The 24,845-nt window shown below is 55.8% G+C and overlaps 1 protein-coding gene across 5 annotated transcripts; it reads left to right on the plus strand.

Moving 5' to 3' along the window:
* The first annotated feature begins 2,078 nt into the window (after nucleotides 1-2,078).
* On the plus strand, nucleotides 2,079-24,031 carry CBX7 (chromobox 7). 5 transcript variants are annotated; one of them, XM_030815522.1, is made up of 6 exons: nucleotides 2,079-2,409; nucleotides 4,958-5,001; nucleotides 13,395-13,484; nucleotides 16,124-16,190; nucleotides 20,054-20,405; nucleotides 20,763-24,031. In XM_030815522.1, the coding sequence occupies exons 1-6, from the start codon at nucleotides 2,341-2,343 to the stop codon at nucleotides 20,915-20,917; spliced, it is 777 nt and encodes a 258-aa protein (XP_030671382.1). In that variant the 5' UTR covers nucleotides 2,079-2,340; the 3' UTR covers nucleotides 20,918-24,031. The 5 variants fall into 5 exon arrangements, with proteins under 5 accessions (XP_030671382.1, XP_030671385.1, XP_030671381.1 ...); XM_030815525.1 differs by having other exon boundaries at nucleotides 13,395-13,460; nucleotides 20,333-20,405; nucleotides 20,760-24,031; XM_030815521.1 differs by having other exon boundaries at nucleotides 2,080-2,409; nucleotides 20,760-24,031.
* Nucleotides 24,032-24,845: the final 814 nt, after the last annotated feature.

Genomic DNA, 24,845 nt, shown 5'->3' on the forward strand with positions numbered 1-24,845 from the left:
AGACGATGGTATTTGCATACAAATGTGAAATTTTTCTATTTTTCTGGTGAATTGGACACTTTTCATTATGAAATGAACTTATCTCTAGTGATGTTTTTACCTCGATATTAAAATAACTGCACCAGCCTTCTTTTTGTTAGCATTTGCATGGTATTTTTCCCCCATGTGTTTACTTTTGACCTTCACTAGCTTTATGTTTTGGAAGTGTCTCTTGTGGGTTTCTCTTGTAAACTGCATCTAGCAATTTATGCATTCTGACAATCTTTGTATTTTAACTGCAATATTTAGTTGCATTTATTGAATCACCGAATATTCGAATGTATAGCTATCGTCTATTTGTCCCCTCCCCGCCCCGTCTTGTATTTATTTTTCTCTCCATTCTTGCCTGCTTTATGGTTGTTGTTTGGGTTGGTTCGATCATTCTTTTTCCTCCCCCAATAATTTGGATAACTATACACTGCATTTCCAGTTCTACAGTGTTTATCCCAGTAATGACAATCTGTATTCTTAAATTCGTCAAAGTGTATTTGATATCTATCTTTACCTTTCCCCTGAAGAATATAAGGATCTTAGAACACTTTAACTCCACTCACCCAAGTATATGCCATCACTTGTGTATTTTAAATCTATTTTTATCCAGAAGACATTGTTATTGTTTCACACTATCAATGTTCTTCATTTTTCTTTATTACCAGTTGCATCAGACCTCCGTCTGAGATCATCTTTCTCTTGCCTGAAGTTCCCGCTTTGGAATCTCCCTCCGGAGGGTCTGCCAGTGGCAAACTCTTAAGTTTTTGTATTTGTAAGTACTATGATTTCACCTGCGTTCTGGATACATCTGCCTCATACTGGGTACATAATTCTTGAAAGATATTTTCACTGAATATATAATTCTAAGATGATGGTTATTTTCTCTCTGGCTTCCGTTGCTCTTGATGAACAGTCAGGTGTTAATCTATTATTCTCTTTTTCTATGTGCCAGAAAGAGGTGTTGGATTTTATTCTGAGGGGAATAGGAAGGAAAAATTTTAAGCACAGGGTGACCCTGTCAGATCTGCATTTTAGAAGCACACTCTGGCACCGTGTGGCTGAGATCGGAGGGAGGGCGGCTCCGCGAGGTCTCTGCTGTGGTCCAGAGAAAAGACGGGGCCCGAACCTGGGCGGTGGGTGCGGTGAGGGCAGGCAGACCCGAGTCCCCGAGGGGAGGCCGGAGCGACAGGAGTTGGGGTCAGTGCAGGAAGGAGCAGGGACGACTCCGGGCTCCCAGCGAGGAATGGAGGCGCGTTAGCAAAAAAGGAAGGGGGGGTGGGGAATCAAGAGTTCGTCTCGTGGCACAAATGGCTGAGCCCCCACTCCGCGCCGAGCGCCCACTGCACGCGGGGCTGGGGAAGGCTGGGACAGCGCGGCGGCGAAATCCGTTCCCGTGGCACCTCAGTTCCACTGCGGCCGCTCCTGCCGCGAACGAGGGCCCGGCCCGGGAGCCCTCGAGGCAGCGCCCGCGTCTGACCCGCGCGTCTGGGAACCGACCACCGAGGGTCGGGTGGATGGACAAATGGAAGGACGGATGGAGGGGTGGGTGGACGGACGTGGAGACACTGGCCAAACTGCGCCGCGGCGAAGGCCAAATTAGGGAGACCTCGGCCCTGCGACGTCCGGACACGGTGTGAAGCCTTTTGGGTCCCGGCTCTCCTGCAACTCGAGGGGCTGCGCCTCAGGCCCAGTCTCCTCCGCTGCGGGAGGTGGGCAAATGGCCTCTCCGCTCTGAGCCTCGACTTTGTCGTCGGCTCCACTGGGCCCTGCCACTTCGGCCCCTGACAGTCACCGGGAAGCTGTGAGGCGCCCGCCTGGGTAATTAAGGATCACGTCCCGCCCCGGCGTCACAGTGAGACGGGGCGCGCGACCCTCCGCCCCGCCCCAGCCGGGTCCCAAGCCAAATAAGTCCCACGGCCGCGCTCGCGGCTCGCGGCTCGCGGCCCGCGGCCCAATCGCAACCCGGGGGGGCGGATCCCAGGGGCGGGGCTCCCACGGGGGCGGGGATAGGGGGCGGAGCTGACCCTCAGGGTGCGAGCCGAGCCCGCGGCCGGCCCGCGCGCTGCCGCCCCGCCCCCTGCTTGCGCGCGCTCGCTCGCTGGCGCCGAGGAAAACGTTGCGCAGGTTCAAAAATGGAACGTCGGCGGCGTGAGGGAGCGCGAGGGGGTGTGCGCGCGTGCGCGTGCGCGTGCGCGCCCGGACGAGGGTGACGGGGACCCCGCCAGCCCCAGCATCGCGCGCCGCAGCCGCGGCCCCGCAGCTCCGCCCCCGGCCCGGCCCGGCCCCGGGCCCGCTCGCCCGCCGCCCCGCATGGAGCTGTCAGCCATCGGCGAGCAGGTGTTCGCCGTGGAGAGCATCCGGAAGAAGCGCGTGCGGAAGGTGAGGCTGCCCGGGGGCGGCTCCCAGGACCCCAGTGGGGTCCCTCCCGTCCCCAGCACAGCTCCCTCCACGCTGGTGCTGAGGGGGAAAGCGGGGCGCGGGGGCCCCGGCAGCCCTGCGCTGCTGGGCCCGTCTCCCCAGCCCGTGCCTCAGTTTCCCTGCCACCGTGTAGGGCGAGTAGAATAAAAGTTGTCGCTCCGGGATGCTAGTGGCGGCCGAGCCTGCCTGAGCTGGAGATTAGTATCGGACGTAGGTATCCTGAGCGCCATCCCGCCTCGCTCCCCTTTTATTGTAAATATGGGGAGACTGAGGCCCAAGTTGAAAGGACTTGCCTAGCGCGTTAGCGTCAGAGCTGGGTCTTGAACTCGGGACTCTGGACGCTTGGCACCAATCCTTTCAAGTTGTAAGTGGAGCTTTGGAAAAGTCTCCTCCGGCCTCTGAAGTTTTCCTGCTGGACTTTGGCCTTTTCCGATCCCGCCCCCTCTACCCCCACCCGAGCACATCCCTATTCCCCGCCCCCACCCCCACCTCAACTCCTAGCCCAGGCCAGGGCTGTGAAGCCCGCCCCCTGCGCTGGGGCATCCCCTAGTCTCCTACCCCATCTGTTTTCTCCTTCAAAACATACATCCTGCAATTTAAGGAGGTTTCTGTTCTGTTGGTTTCAGAACCCCACACTTTGGGGCTGGACTTTGTCCCGGCCTGGCGTCCACACCTCCCGTGCACTTGTTTGGCGAGGGGGCTCGCCTAGGGCTGGGGAAATCTTTGGGGAGAAGTTCCTTTCCTGGTATTCACTACTGTCCTTCCTTTGTCTCCTCCTCCCTGCAGCCCTTTGGGAGGCTCCAGGCCGACTGGGAGGGGCTTTAGGGGGTCACCTCCTCCCATTTAACAGAGACAAAAACTGAGGCCCAGGCAGAGGAAGTGACCCGCTCAAGGTCACCGAGCGAGTTAGAGAGAGAGGTAGAGCAGGAGCTCATCTGGGCTGATTGCCAGCCCATCTTCTTTCTCCATAGAGAAAACTCAGTCCTGGCATCTTGGGCCAAGGGTGAAGGTCAAGGTGGTCAGGAGCATCTTTTCTTCCTCCAGCTGTGCTTGGGGTTTTACTCTTCTGATTGAGGCAGCTGTTCCTCTTCCTTCTCCTTTTTCCTAGGGTTTCCTCTACTTAAAAGAGAATTAATTTATTCCACAAAGCTCAGTGCTTTTCATGCTGTGTAGCCTGAAGCAGGCACAGCACTAACTCCCTCTACGATGGAGCCCGCAGGGTAGCACAAGAGGGCGAGATCATCATTCCTTCGGCCAGTCACTCAAAATATTTATTGAGGATCTATCAGGTACCAGGCAGCAGTCTAAGCCCCAGGGATCCATCCCTTCCCTCAGGGAGCTGGCATTCTGCAGAGGCGGCACACAGTGAATGAGGAGATACAGACAGATGCCTTCAGTTGGAGCTGTGTGCTCTGCAGAAATAGAACTGCAAGGTGCCAGTGGAGACAGCATGGGAGAGGGTCACCAGGGAAAACCTCTATGAGGAGGTATCATATTTTGGTCTTAAAGTTCTGGTGTGCAGGGGCTTCACTCACAATGGGGTTGGACTGTAAACTTTTTTTTTTTTCTTGGCACCAAGGCCTCACTCTGTCACCCAGGCTGCAGTGCAGTGGCATGAACATGGCTCACTGCAGCCTCAACCTCCCCGGCTCAAACGATCCTCCTGCCTCAGCCTCCTGTGTAGCTGGGACCACAGACAAGTGCCACCATGCCCGACTAATTTCCTTTTTTTCAGAGACAGGGGTCTCACCATGTTGCCCAGGCTTGTCTCAAACTCCTTCCTGGGCTCAAGCGATCTTCCAACCTCAGCCTTCCAAAGTGTTGGGATGACAGGCTTGAGCCACTGTAACTGTAAACTTTTAAAGCCTGTGAGGAAGGGAGGCGCCTGGCTCTACTTTCTAACAACCACAGGGCTGACCACCCCTTCTGAAGGTGGAGACTTCGCCAGTCTTCCATGGGGTCCTGCCAGGGTCTTTCGAGTCGAGAGTCGTCAAGTCACTGGCCCATTACCTCTGAGCCAGAGGCAGCCACTCAGAGACTGAGAGGAGACTCAGCAGATGGGGGAGGAGCGTGGGGACTACCCCAGAGCGGAATGTTTTTGTATTTGGCGACTCTTCCAATCTAAAAAAGAAAGTAAGCGTTCTGACCTGTGCACGGGAGCTCTAGACACTGTGGGTCTTTGGCCACATACGCACACCTCCATGCAGTCGCAGCTCCCAATGTGTGATGTGAGCCCTGGGCTTGGGCCTCAGGAGCCTCAGAGGTGGTTGGAGCCAGATGCACTCCTGTGCTGTCCTAGGGAGGGCAGTATGGGGTGGTCATGCAGCAGTCATGGTTATATGGGTTGTTGAGGATCTGGTGGACAGTCCCTGGATTGTGTTTGTGTGTTGGGGAGACACCTGTCTGCAGATGGGGTTTGGAGTTGGGCTCCTTTGGGCCTTAACTGTCCTTCCGAGTGGCTGTAGGGGCAACCACGAGACTCACTGTGTCTGCTTCTCTCTCTTCTCAGGGTAAAGTCGAGTATCTGGTGAAGTGGAAAGGATGGCCCCCAAAGTAAGCTCCTTCATGTATGTGTGTCCGTCTGTCTGCCTACCGACCCGTGCATTCCTCCACCTGCCTTTTGCCCCCTCTGCTGCCTAGCTTTTAGCTCCAGCTACTCTTGTAACTGGACAGCTGACCTTGATTTAATCATCAGCTTCTCTGGGCCTCAGTTTCCCCCTGGACCACAGGAGGGTCAAGGTGGGTCTCCAGCTTCTCTTCTCACCCTGCCCTCCTGAGTGTTGAGCTCCTCTGCTGGTTGGAGCTTCTGCTCTCCCTCCTCCCCTCCCTGTGGCTTTTCTTGGCAACTGGGAGGTAAAGGCCCAGCATCTGGACTACTGGAGATGGCTGCTGGACAGGAGGAGGGGCCCCCAGCTGCTTTAAGGACAGTGCTGCATGAGTCCTCAGTGCTGTGTGGCCAGGGGCAGAGCCTGAATTCCCCTCGCCTCTGGACGGCACTTTCCAGTCTACAGAGCAGGTTCCTATACAGCTTCGTAAGGTAGGTGTGATCAGGCTCTCTCAAGGTGAGGAAACAGGCTCAGAGAGGGTAAGCAGCTTGCCTTAGGTCACACAGCAAGTGGAGGCAGAGTTGGGACTTGAACTAGGCCTTCTTCTTTTCAGGTGTCTCCTCTGTGCCTTCCCAGCCTCCCATCTCAGAGTTGGGAGGCAGGGAGCTGCATCTAAGACCTCCCAGCTTCTCCACCTCTCCTGCTGAGGCCCCATCAGGAACCCACCAATGCCCTCCAGCAGGGAGTTGTTGGGAGGGGGAGGGAATGAGCTAGTCGTGGGGCCTCCCCATTAGTCTGTGGGTGCCCCACCCCCTGCCCCGCCTCCCGGAGACTGACTCCTGGAAACCCCCTCTGCCCAGAGCTGCTGCTGTCGGGCAGGGACTTTCTGCTGTGCTGGTGGGGGCTGACCTGGTATCGTGTCCTGTGGGCATTCTGGGGTGATGGTGGGGAGAGACAGCAGAGAGGAAGACAGCCCACAGTGCCTTAGCCTCCCTCTCTGCAAAATGGGTTCAGAAACCCAGGCCCTGCACTCGTCTCACAGGCTTGGTGGCCCTGTGGGATGAAAAGCCAGGGCTTTTGACCTGTGGATATCCTGATGACAGGGGTTGGGAGCTGGCAGGCCAAGAATACACTCCACCCCTCACACCAACCCCCACTTCTGTTCTCCCTTCCCAAATATTCTGAGGGCTGAAGGAGAATCCCTCCCCCACCACACTCGGCTGCTAGAAGGTGGGCTTCCAGCCTGAGTGAAGGGGGCAGTAAAAGGGAGTGACGATGCCCAGAGTGGGCAGCAGGAGCACCGCCTCCCTGGGCGCGCACACCCCTGCCTCTCTCACTTCGCACCAGGAAGCTGTGGCCACCAGCTGTTAGCCTTCAGGACGCTATTGGCTATTTTTCCTCCTCTGGAGACTCCACTCTTTGGAAGATTCTCTTCTGTAAACAGAGGCCATTATGAATGAAAAGTTCCTTCCCCAACTTTGATTTATCCTGGATGTGAATCCATTTGCCCACTGCAGCTCGTCAGGAGGGAAGGAACAAGGCTCTCAGAGCAGAGGCCCTCGATGCTTCTGTTGCGCTGTGCCCCTAGCCTGGGGACCCATTTGTTTCTTAACATGCTGAGGCCACCAGATGGGCCCCTCATGGCTGCCTCTTCTCACCCCACTCCACTTTTGTCCTGGGTTCTAGGCCTGGCTGCCCACCCTACACGGGCATGAGCCCTGGGACAGGGGCCCACCATGGCTGGGTCTCTGCTTCCTCATCTTCGAGTTGAGATAGTGAATCCTCCTTTGCAGGCTGCTGTGAGGGTGAGAGGGTAGATGTAAGTTAGCGAATGCATGTTCAGCCCAGTCCAAGTGCTTTAGTAAACGTTTGGTTTTCAGACTAAGTTAGATAGATAGCCTAGCTGTTCTTTTTGTTTTCCCCAGTCAGGAAAGGGACCTAAGGGATTCCATTCTTTGATCAGGAGCTCAAAGTATCCTTAGAAATCATTTAGGCCAGTTCTCTCATTTTTCAGATGGGGAAACTGAGGCCCAGAGAGGGTTGGTCCTTAAAAAAATATAACTGCCAACCCCATGCACTGTGGTGCCCACTTCATGCCATCCACAGCGCCACCACGGTCTGGGTGTGAGGCAGGTATGACTACTAACCATCCCCACCTCACTTGGGGGAAACAGAGGTTCACTCTGGGGAGAAGCGGGGGAGCCAGCTCTGTCTTCCCCTCCTCAGGGGGCCTTGCTTGGAGAAAAAGCTGAGAAAGAAGGTGGGGGGTGGGGAGTTAGGCAGGCTGTGTCCTCCAGGCCTGGGAGCCTTGGCTGGGCAGTGCCAGCCTGGGTGGGGGTAGTCATTCTCCTGCTCAGCATCTGCCCTTTAGGTGGGGAGACTTACATTCTTCTCAGTAACAGTAACAGGAACCATGATTTAAGTGGACACTCTGGGACATGGTGGTTCATGCCTGTAATCCCAGCATTTTGGGAGACTGAGGTGGGCAGATCACTTGAGGTCAGGAGTTCCAGACCAGCCTGGCCAACACGGCAAAAATCCCGTCTCTAACAAAAGCATAAAAAATTAGCCAGGCATGGTGATGTGCGCCTGTAATCCCAGCTACTTGGGAGGCTGAGACAGGAGAATCACTTGAACCCGGGAGGTGGAGTTTGCAGTGGGCTGAGATCGTGCCACTGCACTCCAGCCTGGGCAACACAGTGAGACTCCGTCCCTGCTAAAAATAAAAAAAAAAAAAGTGGACACTTAGTGCCAGGCCCAGGCTAAGCCACTACATGCCTTGCCTGTTTTATCTCCCCAGCAAATAAGTGTGGCAGGGGGGCTCTCTTGCTTCTTCTGGAAAGCACAGCAAATGGCACAGGGAGGGGCTCGGGGCCCAGGGCAAGGAATGTGACACTGTCAGGTACAGGTACCAGCTGTGCCTGAGGCCTCTAGATAACATTTCTGCCTGTCCAGGGCCCTGCTGTTTCCCCTTCCAGAATGCCTTCCTCTTTTCCCCACTTGTGAATGGTTCTCCATCGTTTTGGAAGGAGTGGCTCTATGGAGTTTTAGGAATGCTATCAGTGGTCACAGCCATGGCCAGGCTGTCAATTAATAAGCCCCTATTATGAATCAGGCATTGACTCATTGAACCACTCATAGCAACCCATTTTACAGATGGAGAGACAGAAGCCTACAGCAAATGAGGCCTTGCCCAGGGTCATAGAGCTGGGAAGATGTGAACTACGGGCTGCCTGATACACAGGCAGCTCCACTAGAGGTGACTAGGACTCTTGCCTGCTGGCCTTTTGGCCAGTTCAGTGAGAGGTGCTGAGGCTTCCCGCCTCTGAAGATTTACAGCTGTGTGACCCAGGGCAAAGCCCTCAACCTCTCTGTGCCTCACTTTCCCCACCTATAAAAACGAGGCCCTAACCTCACAGGGCCCTGCTGAAGATTGCCTGAGACAAGACAAGATTCATTAACACCCTGCCAGGGGCAGAGTGGGAGCTGTCTCCACCCAGGCTGGGGAGACTGGAGTTAGGAGCCACAGACTTTTACGCTGCCTGAGCTTTTCATTGATTTAACTCAGGCTTATTTGCCTTCACTGTGTACCACACTGATCGAAATGCTTTCCGTGGCTTAACACATCTAATCTTCACAACAGCCCTATACGACTGGGGTTACTGGTGGGCCCACTTTAGGATGAGGCCCCAGAGCGGTGGCGTCTCTCCTGAGCGAGGCCGCACCCCGCAGTCTGGACCAGAGCCCGTGCTGTTTCTCCTGTGGAGCAGCTTTAAATCGGAGTGGGGACTGGGGCTTGGGGGTTGGCCTGGCTCTGCGGGGTTCCGGGTAGTTCCACCTGCCCCAAGGCCGCCTGCGTCACAGCTCAGCAGCGCCTCCAAACCCCGCTTCCCCCGGCCCCCCGGGAAAGGGGGGCGGGGGTCCTGCACCCGCTGCGCCCCTTCCCACTCCGTTCCCTCACCGCAGCAGGGCGAGCCCTGCGCGGCGGGGCTCAGGCTGAGCGGCCGGGGCTTGTTTACCCGGCCGTGGGGCGGGGCGGGGCGGTCACGTGGCCGTGTTTATCTCGGAGCCGGCGCGCGCCGTCCCTGTCCCCGCCCCCGCCCCCTCGGTTTGCCGGTAATCCCGGCGCGCGCCCCTCCCCGTGCGTGCGCGCGGCCGGCGGGGGCGGGGCCTGGGCGCTCCGCCCCCTCCCACGGGGTGATCGGTTCACGCCCCGCCGGCGCCGTGAGCCCAGTGCAGACCCCCGCAGTCCCCCGGTGTCCACGCCGCGGTCCGCGCAGCCCAGGCAACGAGCGTGTCCTCAGAGCCCTGGCTCCTTTCCACTCTCCCTCCCCTGGTGTGGGAAGGGTGTCCTGGGGCTTGCGGGGGTCCGCTTTCCTCCAGGCACCCGAGGGTCTCCGATGATCGTGGGGTCTAATCCCTTCGATCCGCGGCCCCCACGCTAGTGGCGCGCTCCGGGGTTGCCAGCGCCCGGCTCTAAGGAAGCGCGTTCCCCTCGGCGCCTCTGGGCTCCTGCACTGCGGAGGGCGCGGTGCGGCGCGGCGTCCCCCTTACCGGATGGGTCCAAGCAGTTAAGACGCTGGTGCCGCCCCTGCCCCCAACTTGGGGCTGCACTCGGCCGCCAAGTGCGACCCTGTTATCTCAGACCCAGCTGCCCGGGCCGGCAACCACCCCTTCTTCATCCAGCCGAGGCTTTCGGGGCGCCCGCTGTGCGCCGCGCCCTGCGGTCTGACACTGAGGACCGGGGGCGGGCGACGCCCCCTTCCCGCGAGCTGCACAGTCGGGGGTCCCAGACGCGGTGGCCTGGGAGGAGCCTGAAGGCGGAGTGTGGCCGAGAGCCAACACGGGCCGGCCACTGACTGGCTCAGTGACCCTGGGCTGACTGCCCAACCTTCGTGTCTCAGTTTCTCCATCTGTAAAATGGGGGTAAGAACTAAGCACCTACCTCGCCAGCGCCTTTTGAGGATGGATGCGGTCCTGGCGGTCCCGGCCGCACACCTGCTGTTACTGTAGTGGTCATTATTCTTGAGATGAGGAAACTGAAGTTAAGAGACGGGTTGGGACCTGCCGGGATCCACACAGCAGGGACATCAGCAAGCAATGGGCAGGGCGGTGCGGAGGAGCACGCTGTAGAGAGAGGAGCACGAAATTCCCCTTTCTACCAGTTAGAGCTGAGGAGATCAGCCTTTTCCGGGGGGAGGAAGGGTTAGAGTGTCTGCCAGCCTCTGGTGGCTTCTGCTGTAGTTTCGCTTTCGGCATTCTGCAGGGGCTCCCCAGCCCTTCCCAGAGCCCCGGGGGGTCCTGAGCGGGCCACTTTGCGGGGGCTCTGCCGGCCAAGGTGTTTCCTGGTCCATTAGTGATTATGGCCAGGGCTAGGTATAGTTGTAAGGAGGGCGGAGGAGGGGCAGGCTCGTCCTGCTGGCAGTGGGACAGCCTGGGAGGGATGTCAGGGAAGGCTACAAATACCTGACTCTTAAGGGTCGGCTAGGAGTTGACTGGAGGGATGGGGCACCCAAAGGGAGGGAGGGCCGGCTGGCAGGGGGCACATGGGAAGAGGCAGCCCAGGCTCAGGGCTTCACTGCGAGCCCACAGAGGCCCGACACTAAGTGGGTGTGCCAGAGTGTTAGAGGAAGCAAGGAGGCGAGCATTCTGTCGTTGGGCAGCATTTTGGGACTGAACTAGCATTAGGTGGTTCCCAGGATAGCGTAAGGTAGAGGCCTCAACTCTAGGGAATGGGAGGCGGCAGGGCAGGGGCTCTCCCAGGCCCTTTCTGCCTTTTAACCCCTCGCTAACGCCCATTGCCTTCCGTCTTACCTAGCAGAGCCTCTGGCCAGGACCATAGGGCATCGCTTTGCTTTTGTCTGTATATATTTTATACACAGTCACATGTCGGTTAATGACAGGGATACATTTTGAGAAATGCATTGTCAGGTGATTTCACTGTACGAACATCAGAGTGACCTTAGCCACGCCTAGATGGTACAACCTACTGCACACCTGGGCTGTGTAATAGAGCCTGCTGCTCTTCAGCTACAAGCATGCACAGCATGTGACTACTGAATACATCCAGACGTAGAAAAGGTGCGGTAAGAATACAGTGTAAAAGATAAAACTTGGGACACCTTCTAGAGCACTTCCCAGGCACAGAGCTTGCGGGGCTGGAAGTTGCTCTGTCACCCAGACACATGTCATTCACTCAGTGAGTGGAATGTGAAGACCTGGTCTATTGTAAACATTGTACACTTATGCTACACTAACTTATGCAGATATGTTTTTCACATTGAACACTTACACTACACTAATTTATACAGAAATATTTTTCTTCAATAATAAATTAACCTGAGCTTATAGTAACTTTCTTACTTTATAAACTTAACTTTTTAAAACTTTTTGTCTCTTTTTGTAGTAACACTTAGCTTAAAACGTAAACATGTATGGCTGTACAAAATATTTGTTTTATATTCTATAAGCTTCTATTTAAAAAAAGTTTAATTTTTTTTACTTTTAAAGTTTTTAAAATTTTTAAAAAAAAATTTTTATTTTTATTTTCATTGTTTTTGAGCTGGAGTCTTGCTCCGCTGCCCAGGCTGGAGTGCAGTGGTATGATCTCGGCTCACTGCAACCTCTGCCTCCCAGGTTCAAGCGATTCTCCTGCCTCAGCCTCCTGAGTAGCTGGGATTACAGGCACCCGCCGCCATGTCTGGCTAATTTTTGTATTTTTAGTAGAGATGGGGTTTCTTCATGTTGGCCAGACTGGTCTCAAACTCCTGACCTCAAGTGATCTGGCCACCCAAAGTGCTGGAATTACAGGTGTGAGCCACTGTGCCCAGCCTTAAAGTTTTATTTTTAAAACCTAAGACACTGGCCTTAAAGCTTTGTTTTTAAAACCTGAGGCACAAACACACGTATTGGCGTAGGCCTACACAGGGTCAGGATCATCAAGACGTCACTAGATGACAGGAATTTTTCAGTTCCGTTTTAATTTTATGGGTCCACCATCACATGTGCAGGCCGTCATGGACAGAAACGTTATTCGGCACTTGACTGTACATATATTGTTTTTAATGGAAAAGATTTTATGTTTGCATCAATGGTGAGTGATACTGGTTTTTCCATTTATGGAAGTCATAGTTTGCTTTTAAAATAATTTAAACCAAAAAAGCTGCTGTAAAGGCAGATACAAAGTAAACAGGAGTGCTAGTGGAATGAGGGCGTGGTGGGTGTCACCACGGTGGTTCCACAGATAGGTGAGCTCTGGAGCTGCTGCGCTGCCATGACAGGGTCTGCCCCAGCAGGAGGGTGCTCCCTGGCTGGATGGTGAGGGTAGAAGATCCCCTGTAGCATTACCCAGGGGGCCTGCGCTAGGCCTGCTGAACCATTCAGCCACTAGACATTTACCAAATACCTGCTGTGTGCCAGGCCCAGAGGCAAGGGAACTTCAGACCTGGCTGTGGCCTGGGTGGGGTGCACTGAAGAGGGAGACTATGCTGGGGATGGGGCTGGGGTTTGGAGGGCGGGGAGGAATAGCAACAGCAGCAAACACAGTGCACTGACGACACATCAGGCACGCTGTTACTCTTGTAACACCCTCTAAACACCTGGAAGACACATCTCATCAGAACAAGAGTCCTTTACAGATGGGGACATTGAGGCACAGAGCTGTTCAGGAAGTTGCTCAAGGTCCCACAGCTAGCTAGGGGCAGAGCTGGACTTGAACCCAGGCCATGAGCGTGTCCCCAGAGCCCTGGCTCCTTTTCACCCTCTCTTGCCTGGTGTGGGAAGGGTGTCCTGGGGCTTACAGGGGCCCTCTCTCCTCCTGGCACCCGAGGGTCTCTAGTGATCGTGGAGTCTAACAAGGAGTTGGACCCAGTCACATTGTAGTGTGATATAAACGAGGGCAGCTCTGGTGTCGTTGGAGCCCTCAGGAGGCCCAGGCTGGGTCTGTCCTTGAAGTAGGTGACCATGACACCTTACCAGTACACGGTGAAGGCACACTTGCAGTGGGCCCTGGGTCAGCAGCGGTGGTCTCTGCTGGTGCACCTGCCCAGTAGAAGCGATGGCTCTGACCTTTTATTTTTTTTTTTTTTGGAGACAGAGTCTCACTCTGTCACCCAGGCTAGAGTGCAATGGCACCATCTTGGCTCACTGCAACCTCCACCTCTTGGGTTCAAGCAGTTCTCCTGTCTCACCCTCCTGAGTAGCTGGGATTACAGGTATGCACCACCACGCCCGGCTAATTTTTGTATTTTTAGTAGAGACGGGGTTTTGCCATGTTGGCCAGGCTGGTCTTGAACCCCTGACCTCAGGTGATCCGCCCACCTCGGCCTCCCAAAGTGCTGAGATTACAGGAGTGAGCCACCGCGCCCAGCCCCGACTCTGACCTTTCATTCCTCTCCCCAGGTACAGCACGTGGGAGCCAGAAGAGCACATCTTGGACCCCCGCCTCGTCATGGCCTACGAGGAGAAGTACGGTGTCCTCGGCACCGCCGGGTGGGGCTTAGGGCCGGCTCAGAGGCTTCCCAGGAGCCTGCTGCTGGCTTGGCAGGGGTTGTTGGGGCAGGGTGGGTGTGTCCGATGGGGCAGGCCAGCCCGGCCTGCAGCTGGGTGAAAGTGGTGGGCACTGAGTCCCCGGGCAGCTGAGGACCCTGGGGCCCTTTCCTGTTGTTGGGTGATTTTGGTCACTTCCTTTATCCACCTGGGCCTCAGTCTCTCTGCTGTAAAATGGGCCACGCTGAAGAACACACCGATTTCCCAGGGTGAAACCTCAGAGGGGCTGTAAGAGGTTTCTGTTCCAGTGAAGAATGTTAAAATGCTTCACAAAGATGCCGTGTGCTAGGAGGCGGCACTGCCAGTTGTGCGGGGGTGACAGATCAGAGACGGTGTCTCTAGAGGACCTCTTAGGGCAGGAAGGAGTGTCTGACGAAGCTCAAGGAAGGCTGGGCAGGAGCGTGGGCTTTGGGGCTGGGATTTCTGAGTTCTGGCCTGTCCCCCTGCCACCTCCTGTCCTAGTAGCCCAGGAAAAGTCAGTCTCCCACCTCTGCCAGTGCCCCTCAGAGATGCTGAGCACTCCCTGACTGTTCCGTGTGCCCTCTCTGGCCGCCCTCCCCACCAGCAGGCAGCCCAGGTCCCCTGCCTCTCCCAGCCCGCCTGCCTTGTGCGGCGTGGGACCATTTCACAAAATCATTTGTATTTGGCCCCTATGGCAACCTCCTGAGGCAGAAATGAGGGTTTTGTTTGACAGAGAAGGAAACTGAGGCTCTTACCTGGAGCCTCAGAGCAAGGACCTGGCCAGGGCTGCCACCTCCAGGTGGGGGCTTTTCCGCTGCCCCTTGCTGCTGGGTTCTCGTGGCTCCTCCTCCAGGAGATTTCCTGCCGTGGGTTCAAACGACAAATTTTATTGTTCTTTCCTTTTAAAATCAGGGCGTCCCCATCCCAGGGTTTCTTTCTGCCTCCCAGGTGTGTGGTGGGGCCTTGGTCCAACAGGGCGCAACACTTGGGGGTCACGTGGAGCGTGGTAAGGAGGGCAGTGGGCAGGTAGCAAAGGCCCGGATTCTAGTCCTCCGCCAGGGGCCCTTTGCCTTTGGTCCGTTGGTGTCCTGCTGGGGATGGATGGTCAGACATTTGCAATAGATGCCGTGGGGTTCATTGGTGTGTGTTAAGCTCAGAGTAAGAGCCTGGCCCAAGGTCACACGAGGCCTCCACATTCTGTTGTCCACGTGGCCTCTGTACTGGGGGCTGCAGAGAGTGTGGATGGAAAGAACTTAAGTGGGAGGCAGGATGAAATGACTGAATCTCTCCATTACTCTCGGCAGTTGTTTGGAGTCTCTGGTTGTGTTGTCTTGTGTGTCGTGTGTAGCTTTGTGGCATTGTCAAGTTGTGCTTTTTTTTGTTTGTTTTTTCGAGACAGGGTCTCACCCTGTCTCCCAGGCTGGAGTGTAGTGGTGCGATCTTGGCTCACTGCAACCTCTGCCTCCCAGGCTCAAGCAATTCTCCTGCCTCAGCCTCCTGAATAGTTGGGACCACAGGTGTATGCCACCGCACCCGGATAATTTTTGTATTTTTGGTAAATGGGGCTTTTTGTTTGTTTGTTTGTTTTTTCTTTTTTTTCTTTTCTTTTTTTTTGAGATAGAGTCTCGCTCTGTCGCCCAGGCTCTGGAGTGCAGTGGCGCGATCTCGGCTCACTGCAAGCTCCACCTCCCAGGTTCACGCCATTCTCCTGCCTCAGCCTCCCGAGTAGCTGGGACTACAGGTGCCCACCACCACACCCGGCTAATTTTTTTTGTATTTTTAGTAGAGACAGGGTTTCACTGTGTTAGTCAGGATGGTCTTGATCTCCTGACCTCGTGATCCGCCTGCCTCAGCCTCCCAAAGTGCTGAGATTACAGGCGTGAGCCACCACGCCTGGCTGGTAAATGGGGTTTTGCCATGTTGCCCAGGCTGGTCTCAAACTCCTGAGCTCAAGTGATCCACCCGCCTCAACCTCCCAAAGTGCTGGGATTACAGGTGTGAGCCACCATGCCTGGCCTGAGTTGTGCTTTCTGTGTGTTTTTGATACATGGGAAGGCATCTGCTGGGCACTCAGAACAGACTGGTTTTCATCCTGTCCCCCAACAAGATGGGACAGACAGGGTAGGAGCCGGTCCGCTTTCCCAGGTTCACAGAGATCCCAAATGCGGGGGAGTCTGTGCAGAGCTTTGCTTGCAGAGGGACTAGCCATTCCTGTCAGCTCTCCTGGGACATTCAAGGTAAATTGGATAGACAGGCTTCTGTATTACTCCCCTAGGAGGAAAAACTGAGCCACGTTTTTAGGGGGTCCTTAGGAGCATGTAGAGCAGAGCCCTCACATGGCCCCGGAGCCCCGTAAGGACCCACTGTTTTTGGAGATGCTGCAAGTTCCCCCTCAGCAGTTGCCCTCCATGTTTGTCAGATGGGAAGACCTTGGCCCTGGGAGTTGAACATCTGACCCCGTTGTTATGGCCCCAGCCAGGCAATGGGGAGGATTGGTGGGCAGGCCTGTGGGGAGTGTCCCCTCCCTGACAGACAGCAGAGGGCGGGCGAAGCGGATGCCTTCCCTTCCCTTAGATGTCACCAGTGTTTCCTTTTCTTCTGCCACCTGCTTCACACCCCAGGGAGGAGAGAGACCGAGCATCGGGGTATAGGAAGAGAGGTCCGAAACCCAAGCGGCTTCTGCTGCAGGTAACCGGCCTGCCTTTGTGCCTCCTTTTTCCCCCTGCCCAACCCCAAGTCCCCCTCTGCCCCTTGGTGCATTTGCACGGGCTGATTGAACTGATCTGCATCCTCTCCCCTGTACCACCCAGGGCACTGTGGGGTGGGGCACTTGGGTAAGTTTTGATGGGAGGAGTTGGGAAAAGCCTGCGTGTGGGGCTGGTGCCCAGGGAAGACAGCCTGGGTCGGAGGTGCCACCCGGGAGGGAGAGTAGGCATATGGCCAGTGGAATCCTAGAATTCTCAGAGCTTAGCATCTTGCTGTAAGGAAGCCTTGAAAGCTTTGAGCCTTTCGATGCTCAGAATCCCTAAACACAAAATTATCATTGAGAATCTCAGAAACATAAACTTTAGAATTGAGGAAACATGAGAGGCTGGAGTTTCAGAATCTAAGAAACAGAATCTCTCTCTCTCTTTTTTTTTTTGGTAAGACGGAGTCTCGCTCTGTCACTCATGCTGGAGTGCAGTGGCGCGATCTTGGCTCACTGCAAGCTCCACTTCCTGGGTTCACACCATTCTCCTGCCTCAGCCTCCTGAGTAGCTGGGACGACAGGTGCCCGCCACCACGCCTGGCTAAGTTTTTGTATTTTTAGTAGAGACGGGGTTTCACCGTGTTGGCCAGGATGGTCTCGATCTCCTGACCTCATGATCCGCCCACCTCGGCCTCCCAAAGTGCTGGGATTACAGGTGTGAGCCACTGCGCCCGGCCAGAAACAGAATTTTAGAATTGTAGAACTACAGCCTTGGAATGTCAGACCCTTAGAAGTGTGTCATTTTTGAGTGGGCCTCCTATTCCGGCCTTCAGTCAGTTGGGGACCCGAGTCTCTGCAGCATCCCGGAGTACCCATGTCGTGGGTCTTGGGGGCCTTTGCTGACCTCAGTGCTTTGCAGTGACAGGCAAGTGGATCTTGGAGCAGCGCAGTCACAGGTTGAGTCTCTCTGACCCAAAATCCAAAATGCGGCCAGGTGTGGTGCCTCACGCCTGTAATCCCAACACTTTGGGAGACCGAGGCGGGTGAATCACCTGAGGTCAGAAGTTCAAAACCAGCCTGGCCAACATGGTGAAACCCTGTCTCTACTAAAAATACAAAAATTAGCTGGGGATGGTGGCGGGCACCTGTAATCCCAGCTACTCAGGGGGCTGAGACAGGAGAGTCACTTGAGCCTGGGAGGTGGAGGTTGCAGGGAGCCAAGATCACGCCATTGCACTCCAGCCTGGGTGATAAGAGTGACATTCTGTCCCCCACCCCCCCAAAAAAAAACAAAATCTGAAATGTTCCAGAATCCAAAACGTTTTGAGCACCAACATGATGTTCAAAGGAAGTGCTCACTGGAGCATTCTAAATTTCAGATTTTTGGATTGGGGATGCTCAGCTAGTAAATATAATGCAAATATTCAAAAATCCTAAAAAAATTTGAAGTCTGAAGCACTTCTGGTTCCAAGCATTTCGGATAAGGAATGCTCTGCCTGTGTGTGGTTGTAGGTAAGCCTCTTCACCTGTAAAATGGGGATGAAGAGAATACCCACTCTCTTTAATGTATTAAGACCCACCAGGCAGGATATTGGAAGCTAGAAAGTCAGGATTCTTGGTCCACTTGTATGTGGTCCATGTCAAGCGTCCTTGGCCACTCCTGATGGTAGCCCACGGAGGCTTTCGCCAGAGGGGGTGGGCCTCCCTTCATGCAGTGGGCATGTTCCATTGGGTTTGGCATGAATTGAGCCTAGGAAGGAAAGTAACATCTCCTGGATGTCTGTGTGCCAGGCTCTGTGCCCAGTGTGCCTCACAGATGAACACACTCCATCCACATACTAAGCCTACAGGGCAGGTGTGTTCGTTATCTCTTCCCCTCTAACATGGCAACTCAAAGCAATAAACATTGATTATTTCCCATGGCTTCTGGGGGTCAGGAATTTGGGAATGTGCTAGCTGGTTCGTCAGTGGTTCTAGTCTGAGCTGCAGTCCAGGTGTTGGCTGGGCTGCAGTCATCTGCAGGCTCGACCAGGGCTGCGGGATCTGCCTCCGAGGGGGCTGCTCACGTGCCGGCGAGTCAGGGCTGGGCGTTGACAGGGACTGGTCCTCACCATGTGGACCTCTCCAGAGGGCTGCTTGAGTGTCCTTACAGTGCAGCCACCAGCTTCCCAGAGTGGGTGACCCGAGAGAGACAGCAAGGAAGAAGCCACAGTGTCTTTTATGCCCTAGCCCGGGAAGCCACACACCATAGCACTGGGTGTGGGAACGGACTGCGCGTAGGTGTGAATTCCAGGAGGTGGGTGTGGTTGGGGCCCTCCTCGGAGGCTGGCTCCTATAGTCTCTTCATTGTTTCGCTGAGAAAGAAACTGAGGCCCAGGGAAGCCGGTAGCTTACCCAGGACCTGACTGTTGGCACCCGCGTCCCTTTAGTAGCTGTAGTTCTCTCGTGATGAGGTTGCCAAGGACGTAGAAGAACCTGCCTTGCAGAATGGTAGAATGTACTGGGCCTTTTTTTTTTTTTTTCCAGACAGAGTCTCGCTCTGTCACCCAGGCAGGAGTACAGTGGTGCGATCTCTGCTCACTGCAACCTCTGCCTTCTGGGTTCAAATGATTCTCCTGCCTTAGCCTCCCAAGTAGCTGGGATTATAGGCGCCTGCCACCACGCCCGGCTAATTTTTGTATTTTTAGTAGAGATGGGGTTTCACCATGTTGGCCAGGCTGGTCTTGAACTCCTGACCTCAGGTGATCCAGCCGCCTCGGCCTCCTAAAGTGTTGGGATTACAGGCGTGAACCACTGTGCCCGGCCCGTACTGGGCTTCTGATGGCCTGTGAGCCCGCTGGGAGGAGTGGGTTTTGAGTCAGCTGCCTACAGGACATGCCTCCCAGCCACTGCAGTATTTTCCCAGTCCCCTCCCAGTTCAGCCCTCCTCCCATCACTGCAGCAGCCCGCACCTGGGGACATGTGATGCCGTTAGCAGGCACGACTGTGAGTGGGACCTGCGTGTGTCATCTCTTCCCTCAGCTTGGAGGTGTTTGACCTCACAGGTCCCATCTGATGGCTGCACAATCTTCCTGGGAGCTCCTGGCCTCTGGTAGCAGGTGGCAGGAGAAGGTACTGTCCCAGTGATCCATGAGTCTCCCAACATCTTGGCACCATGGATCTTTTGTAGATTCATGTAAATCCTCCCCAAGTAACTAAGATAAATCCCGAAATTACAAACTCCAGGGGTGGACGGACTTGCCCTTCAGCTCCAGATGTGTTGCGGGCAATCAGCAGAGCGGGCTGCATGAGGTGGCTCACAGAGCCCAGGAGCCCCCTGGAGGGGTCGGGGTGCATCTGCAGGCCAGGTGGAGCCCTGTCCCTTTGGCTGGGTAGCATGGGCATCCGGGCTGTGTGTGCTGCTGGCCTGGCTTTGCCCCAAGCAACTCCAAGAGCACACCTTTGCCCTCCGCCTGCACCGTCTCCCGGGTGAGCTGGCAGTGTCAGTTTTGGAGGTGCTCTGGAAAGCAAAGGTGCCTTTCCTAAAACGAAGGCTAACTCTTTAATGCATCCAGATTTGTTTCTCTTGGCCAGTTTTCAATGTGTCCTTCTTGTATGCTTCTCCGCTGGGTATCAAAGGGTAAACGCTAGGATGAGAGTGCTCTGTGGGACCCAGAGGCGGGGCTGAGATGGCAGAGCCTGGGGTTGCCCGGGGCCCACTCTCTGGGCTGGGGTGGGGTGGGGTGATGGCCAGCCGTGGCGTGGGGAGGAGTTGAGTAGGTAGATGTGGGAAGGGCACTCCGGGTGGGAGGAACAGCATGAGCAAAGGTGTGGCGGGTGGGAGGGTGGGGCTGACCCGCGCTGCCCTGGCTTGCCCCCGCAGCGGCTGTACAGCATGGACCTGCGGAGCTCCCACAAGGCCAAGGGCAAGGAGAAGCTCTGCTTCTCCCTGACGTGCCCACTCGGCAGCGGGAGCCCCGAGGGGGTGGTCAAGGCGGGGGCACCTGAGCTGGTGGACAAGGGCCCCTTGGTGCCCACCCTGCCCTTCCCGCTCCGCAAGCCCCGAAAGGCCCACAAGTACCTGCGGCTCTCACGCAAGAAGTTCCCGCCCCGCGGGCCCAACCTGGAGAGCCACAGCCATCGACGGGAGCTCTTCCTGCAGGAGCCACCGGCCCCAGACGTCCTGCAGGCGGCTGGCGAGTGGGAGCCTGCTGCGCAGCCCCCTGAAGAGGAGGGTAAGGCAGCCCCGGCCCAGAGACCCTCAGAGCTGGAAAGGGCCCAATGGGTCATCAGGTCCAGCTGGTTCAATGTCCAAAGAGGGCCTGTGGTGCTTTGTGGGGACAGTCGGGTCTGGGCTCAGGGCCCAACACTAGCCCAGGGCTCCTCCTGTCGTCCTGCTGTGGCTGAGCTCTTGTCTAGGTGGGGAGGATGCACCCAGCGCCCTCCTCCCGTGTCCAGCCCTGTGTGAGGCCCTGAGCTGACTGAAGATGCAGAGACGAGGAGCTGGAGTTGGGGTGGGGTTGGGTGGTCTGCATGGCTTCCCACCTTGTCAACGCTGCCCCCATCTGTCTGTGTGTCTCACGCTGCAGCAGATGCCGACCTGGCCGAGGGGCCCCCTCCCTGGACACCTGCGCTCCCCTCAAGTGAGGTGACCGTGACCGACATCACCGCCAACTCCATCACTGTCACCTTCCGCGAGGCCCAGGCGGCTGAGGGCTTCTTCCGAGACCGCAGTGGGAAGTTCTGAATCACCGTTTTTACTCTTCTTAAACTGTTTTCTTTTGGGCTTGGGGTGGGACTTCCAGAGATAGAGATGGGTTGGGGGCGGGGTAATTATTTTATTTAAAAAAATAGCGAGCAGCAAAAGGGGAGAAGATCCCACTGCTCTCCCACCACCTGCCCTTTCTCTGAGGGACGTTTACCACGAGGCCTCAGGCTGGGGATGGAGAGAGTCGCTCTGGGAGTTGGGGTACCACCCCCAGGGCAGGATGGGGACAGGGTCACCTGCCCGGGACACCACCATTATCATTCTCCGCTAGTGACGCAGCAGCTGGTTCTGGGAGTAAAAGGAGCATTGGAAGGCCCAAACCCCGTCCCTTGAGTGGCCACCCCAGCCTGGTTGGCTGGTTTTCCTCTTTTCTTCTTGTTTCGATTGGGTCTTTACCTTGAACTTTCCTTTCTGGCTTTGCAGTGGGCTGTGGAGGCTGGTTTGACCAAAAGTGAGTGGGGCGGGAGGAAGGGGCAGGAGGAAGGGTTGAGGTTACTTGGAGCGAGTCCCTTCCCCTTCAGAGAGGCTTCTATCCTTCCCAGGGAGGAGGCGCTGCTGAGACCCTTCTGCTGAGAGCTCTGCCCTCCCCTCATCACCTGGCCTGTGCAGAAACGCTCACGCACACCTGGCTGCACAGGTGTGCACGCATTACCCTTCGCATGTACGTTCCCATGTGTCCCGTGAACGCATGTGTGTCTGCAGACGTGTCCACATGGGCCTTGCGAACCTGGTTTAAAAACCCTGGCCAGGTGAACGTGGGGTGATTCACAGCACAAAAGAACTCACCACCACACCTGCACTCACCCCACCTTGCATGCACCTTGCTACCTGCTTGCGGCTTTCAGTGGAGGGCAGGGATCTGGCATGGGTGCGATGGCACCCCATGCTTCAGGCATGCAGATGTGGTTTCTCAGCTGCACCGGGCCAGGCTGCGGGTGTGCAGGCATCTGCTAAGTTGTGTGATGTATCAGCACAGGCTTTGAGACATCTGGACCCTGTCCTTCCTCCCCCGAGGGGTTCTTGTTCTGACTCAGGTGACTTTTCAGCCCTTCCAATTCCCCTCTTTTTCTGCCCTCCCCTCCAACTCAGCCAGCCCAGGTGTGGGCAGTCAGGGAGGGAGGGAGTGTCCCACCACGTTCTCAGGGCAGCCCTTGACTCCTAAGCCCCTTCCTCCTTCCATTCTGCATCCCCTCCCCATCCAACCTAAATGCCACAGCTGGGGCTGAGCTGTATTCCTGTGGAGGGACCTCTGCCGTGCCTCCCTGAGGTCAGGCTGCGCTGTGTGATGGGCAGGCTTTGTCCCAACCCACCCCTGGCAAGGTGCACTTGTTTTCTGGCTTGTACAAGGTGTCCTGGGGGCCAGTGGCTTCCCTGCCAGTAAGGAGTGACTTCTCCCTCTCTTCCAGTCCTGTAGGGGAGACAAAGCCAGATTGGGGGGCCCGAGGGGAGCATGGAAAAGGCCGGCTCCCCTGTCTTTCCTTGGCTGTCAGAGTCAGGGTAACACACACCAAGAGTGGAGTGTGGCTGGCAAGTTTGAAACCTGCCAGCCCTCCCCACAGCTCTGCTCTGTGTTCTCAGGAAGTCACAGAGTCTACTGAGGCAAGGAGAGGGTGATTCTTTCCCCAGATCCCTTCTTCCCTAGTTCCCAAACCAAAGACAGCCTGCAGCCCTTTCTGCATGGGGTGCTCTGTTGACAGGCTTCCCAGATCCCTGAGTCTCTTTCCTTCCTCCTCGATCTTTAGTTGTCCACGGTCAATTCAGTGCTTCCATTGGGGGACAGTCCCCTCCGGGATGACCTGATTCACCTCCAGCCCAGGGAATGGAATCTAGAGGAATATGTGGGGCGGGTCTGGACAAGGAGCGGCAGGAATCACCACCCATCTCCAGCTGTGGCGCCCTGTGGAGGGGAAGGGGAAGCCCGGGATTCAGAGAGAGCTCTTCCAGGAGAGGGGTGCCCAGCGGAGGTAAAGGTGATAGAGGGTTGTGGGGGGTCTCTAGTTGAATGTTTTGGCCCATGGCTTTGGAACATGGCTGGCAGCTTCCAGCAGAAGTCACGCTCCCCATCCCCCAGGGGACATGGGACCTTTTTCCTGCTTCCTGGTCACTTTCAAAGAACTATTTGCGCAATCTGTGGGTCTGTGGATTCACGGGGCTTTCTGTGTGGGTGCTGCAGTTGCTTTTGTCTGCAGCAGCAGGACACATCTTTCCTCTTACTCAGCCCTTTATGGCCCATGGGGAACTCCGTGGCTCAGGGAGAGCTGAACTCCAGGGGTGTGACCTGGGACAGGTGGGCCTGAGGTGCCCAGCTCAGGGCAGCCACGTGGCTCATGGGCTGTAGTGAGCCAGCTCCCTGGGGGAAAAGGCTGTGGGCCATTAGGACCATCCTCCAGGACAGGTGACCTCTATGAGGTCACCTATGGTTGTGGCCGTGCAGGCCTCCTTCCAGCCCAGAGTGGCCCAGTAGAGCAAGGCAGACAGCGCCCTCCACCCCCGCAGCCCTCTTAAAAGGCCAGTACTCTTGGGGGTGGGGGGAGGGTTTAGAAAGCATTTGCCCACCTGCCTTTCTTTCCCCCAGCCCCCATCCACTTTGAATGTAGAGATCTATGGGCACTTTTCCTTTTGTGGTGGGGGGTGTAGAGGAGGTACCCCCACCCCTGGCATGGCCGCCTGGAATGCAGGACTGTCACTGCTGTTCGGGTGATGACCTCGTTGGCAAGCTCCTCCTCTCCTCTTGTTCTGGGGGCAGGCGCTGTGCTTCTGTGAGGTGGTTTAGCTTTTGCTTTATAAGTGGCCAGCCGTGGCCACCAGGTCTCAGCACAAGAGCGCTTCCTTTGCACAGAATGAGCTTTGAGCTTTGTTCAGACTAAATGAATGTATCTGGGAGGGGTCGGGGGCACGAGTTGATTCCAGGCACATGCCTTTGCTGAGTGTGTGTGTGCTGGGAGAGTCAGAGTGGATGTAGAGCGCGGTTTTATTTTTGTACTGACATTGGTAAGAGACTGTATAGCATCTATTTATTTAGATGATTTATCTGGTAAATGAGGCAAAAAAAATTATTAAAAATACATTAAAGATGATTTAAAAAAAAGAAAATTCCTGGGCATTTGGTCATTCCTTCTGGTGGTTGTCAAGCGCGTCTGTCCACCAACAGGCTTTGTGCGAGCAACAAGGCTGTTTATTTCACTTGGGTGCAAGTGGGCTGAGTCTGAAAAGAGTCAGCCAAGGGAGATAGGGGTGGGGCAGTTTTATAGGACTGGAGTAAGCAGTGGAAAGTTACAGTGAAAGGTGGTTAGCTATTGTCAGCAGGGGAGGGGGTCACAAGGTGCCTGGTGGGGAGATCATAATACTCATTGTCCGGAAGAAGGTCACCAGGTCGATCAGTTGGGGCAGGGCAGGAACAAGTCATGATGGAATGTCATAAGGTTGGTCAATCAGTTAAGACAGGAGCTGGCTGTTTCACTTCTTTTGTACTTTTGGGTTGCCCCAGACTTCTTGGCTCCTGCAGGCCATGTGGATGTATATGTGCAGGTCACAGGGGTTACAATGGCTGAGCTTCAGCTCAGAGGCCAGACAGCGGTGTCCGCACTGTGCTGAAGAAAGAGCTCCAGCCCCTGGCAATGCCTGGGGTTTAGGTCCCAGGTCTGCTGGTCACCGGCTATGATCTTGGACAAGTCTTTCCCTTCGCTGAGACCCCAGATGGACAGAGAATTCACTGAGGTGATGGGAACAGGAAACTGCGGGGTGTCTCTGGGTGAGGCCATCGCCGTGGTCTGTAGTGTGTCGTCAGAGGCCTGGAAGTGCTTCTGGCACCTTTTATCTGCTTCCCCCCGAGTCCTTTATTCCAGAACCTTGGAGCGGTGAGCATCCCAGGTCTCTGCAACTGCAGGTTCTGGATCGCAGGACTGTC

Source organism: Nomascus leucogenys, chromosome 7b (assembly GCF_006542625.1).
Source record: "Nomascus leucogenys isolate Asia chromosome 7b, Asia_NLE_v1, whole genome shotgun sequence".
Lineage (NCBI taxonomy): Eukaryota > Metazoa > Chordata > Mammalia > Primates > Hylobatidae > Nomascus > Nomascus leucogenys.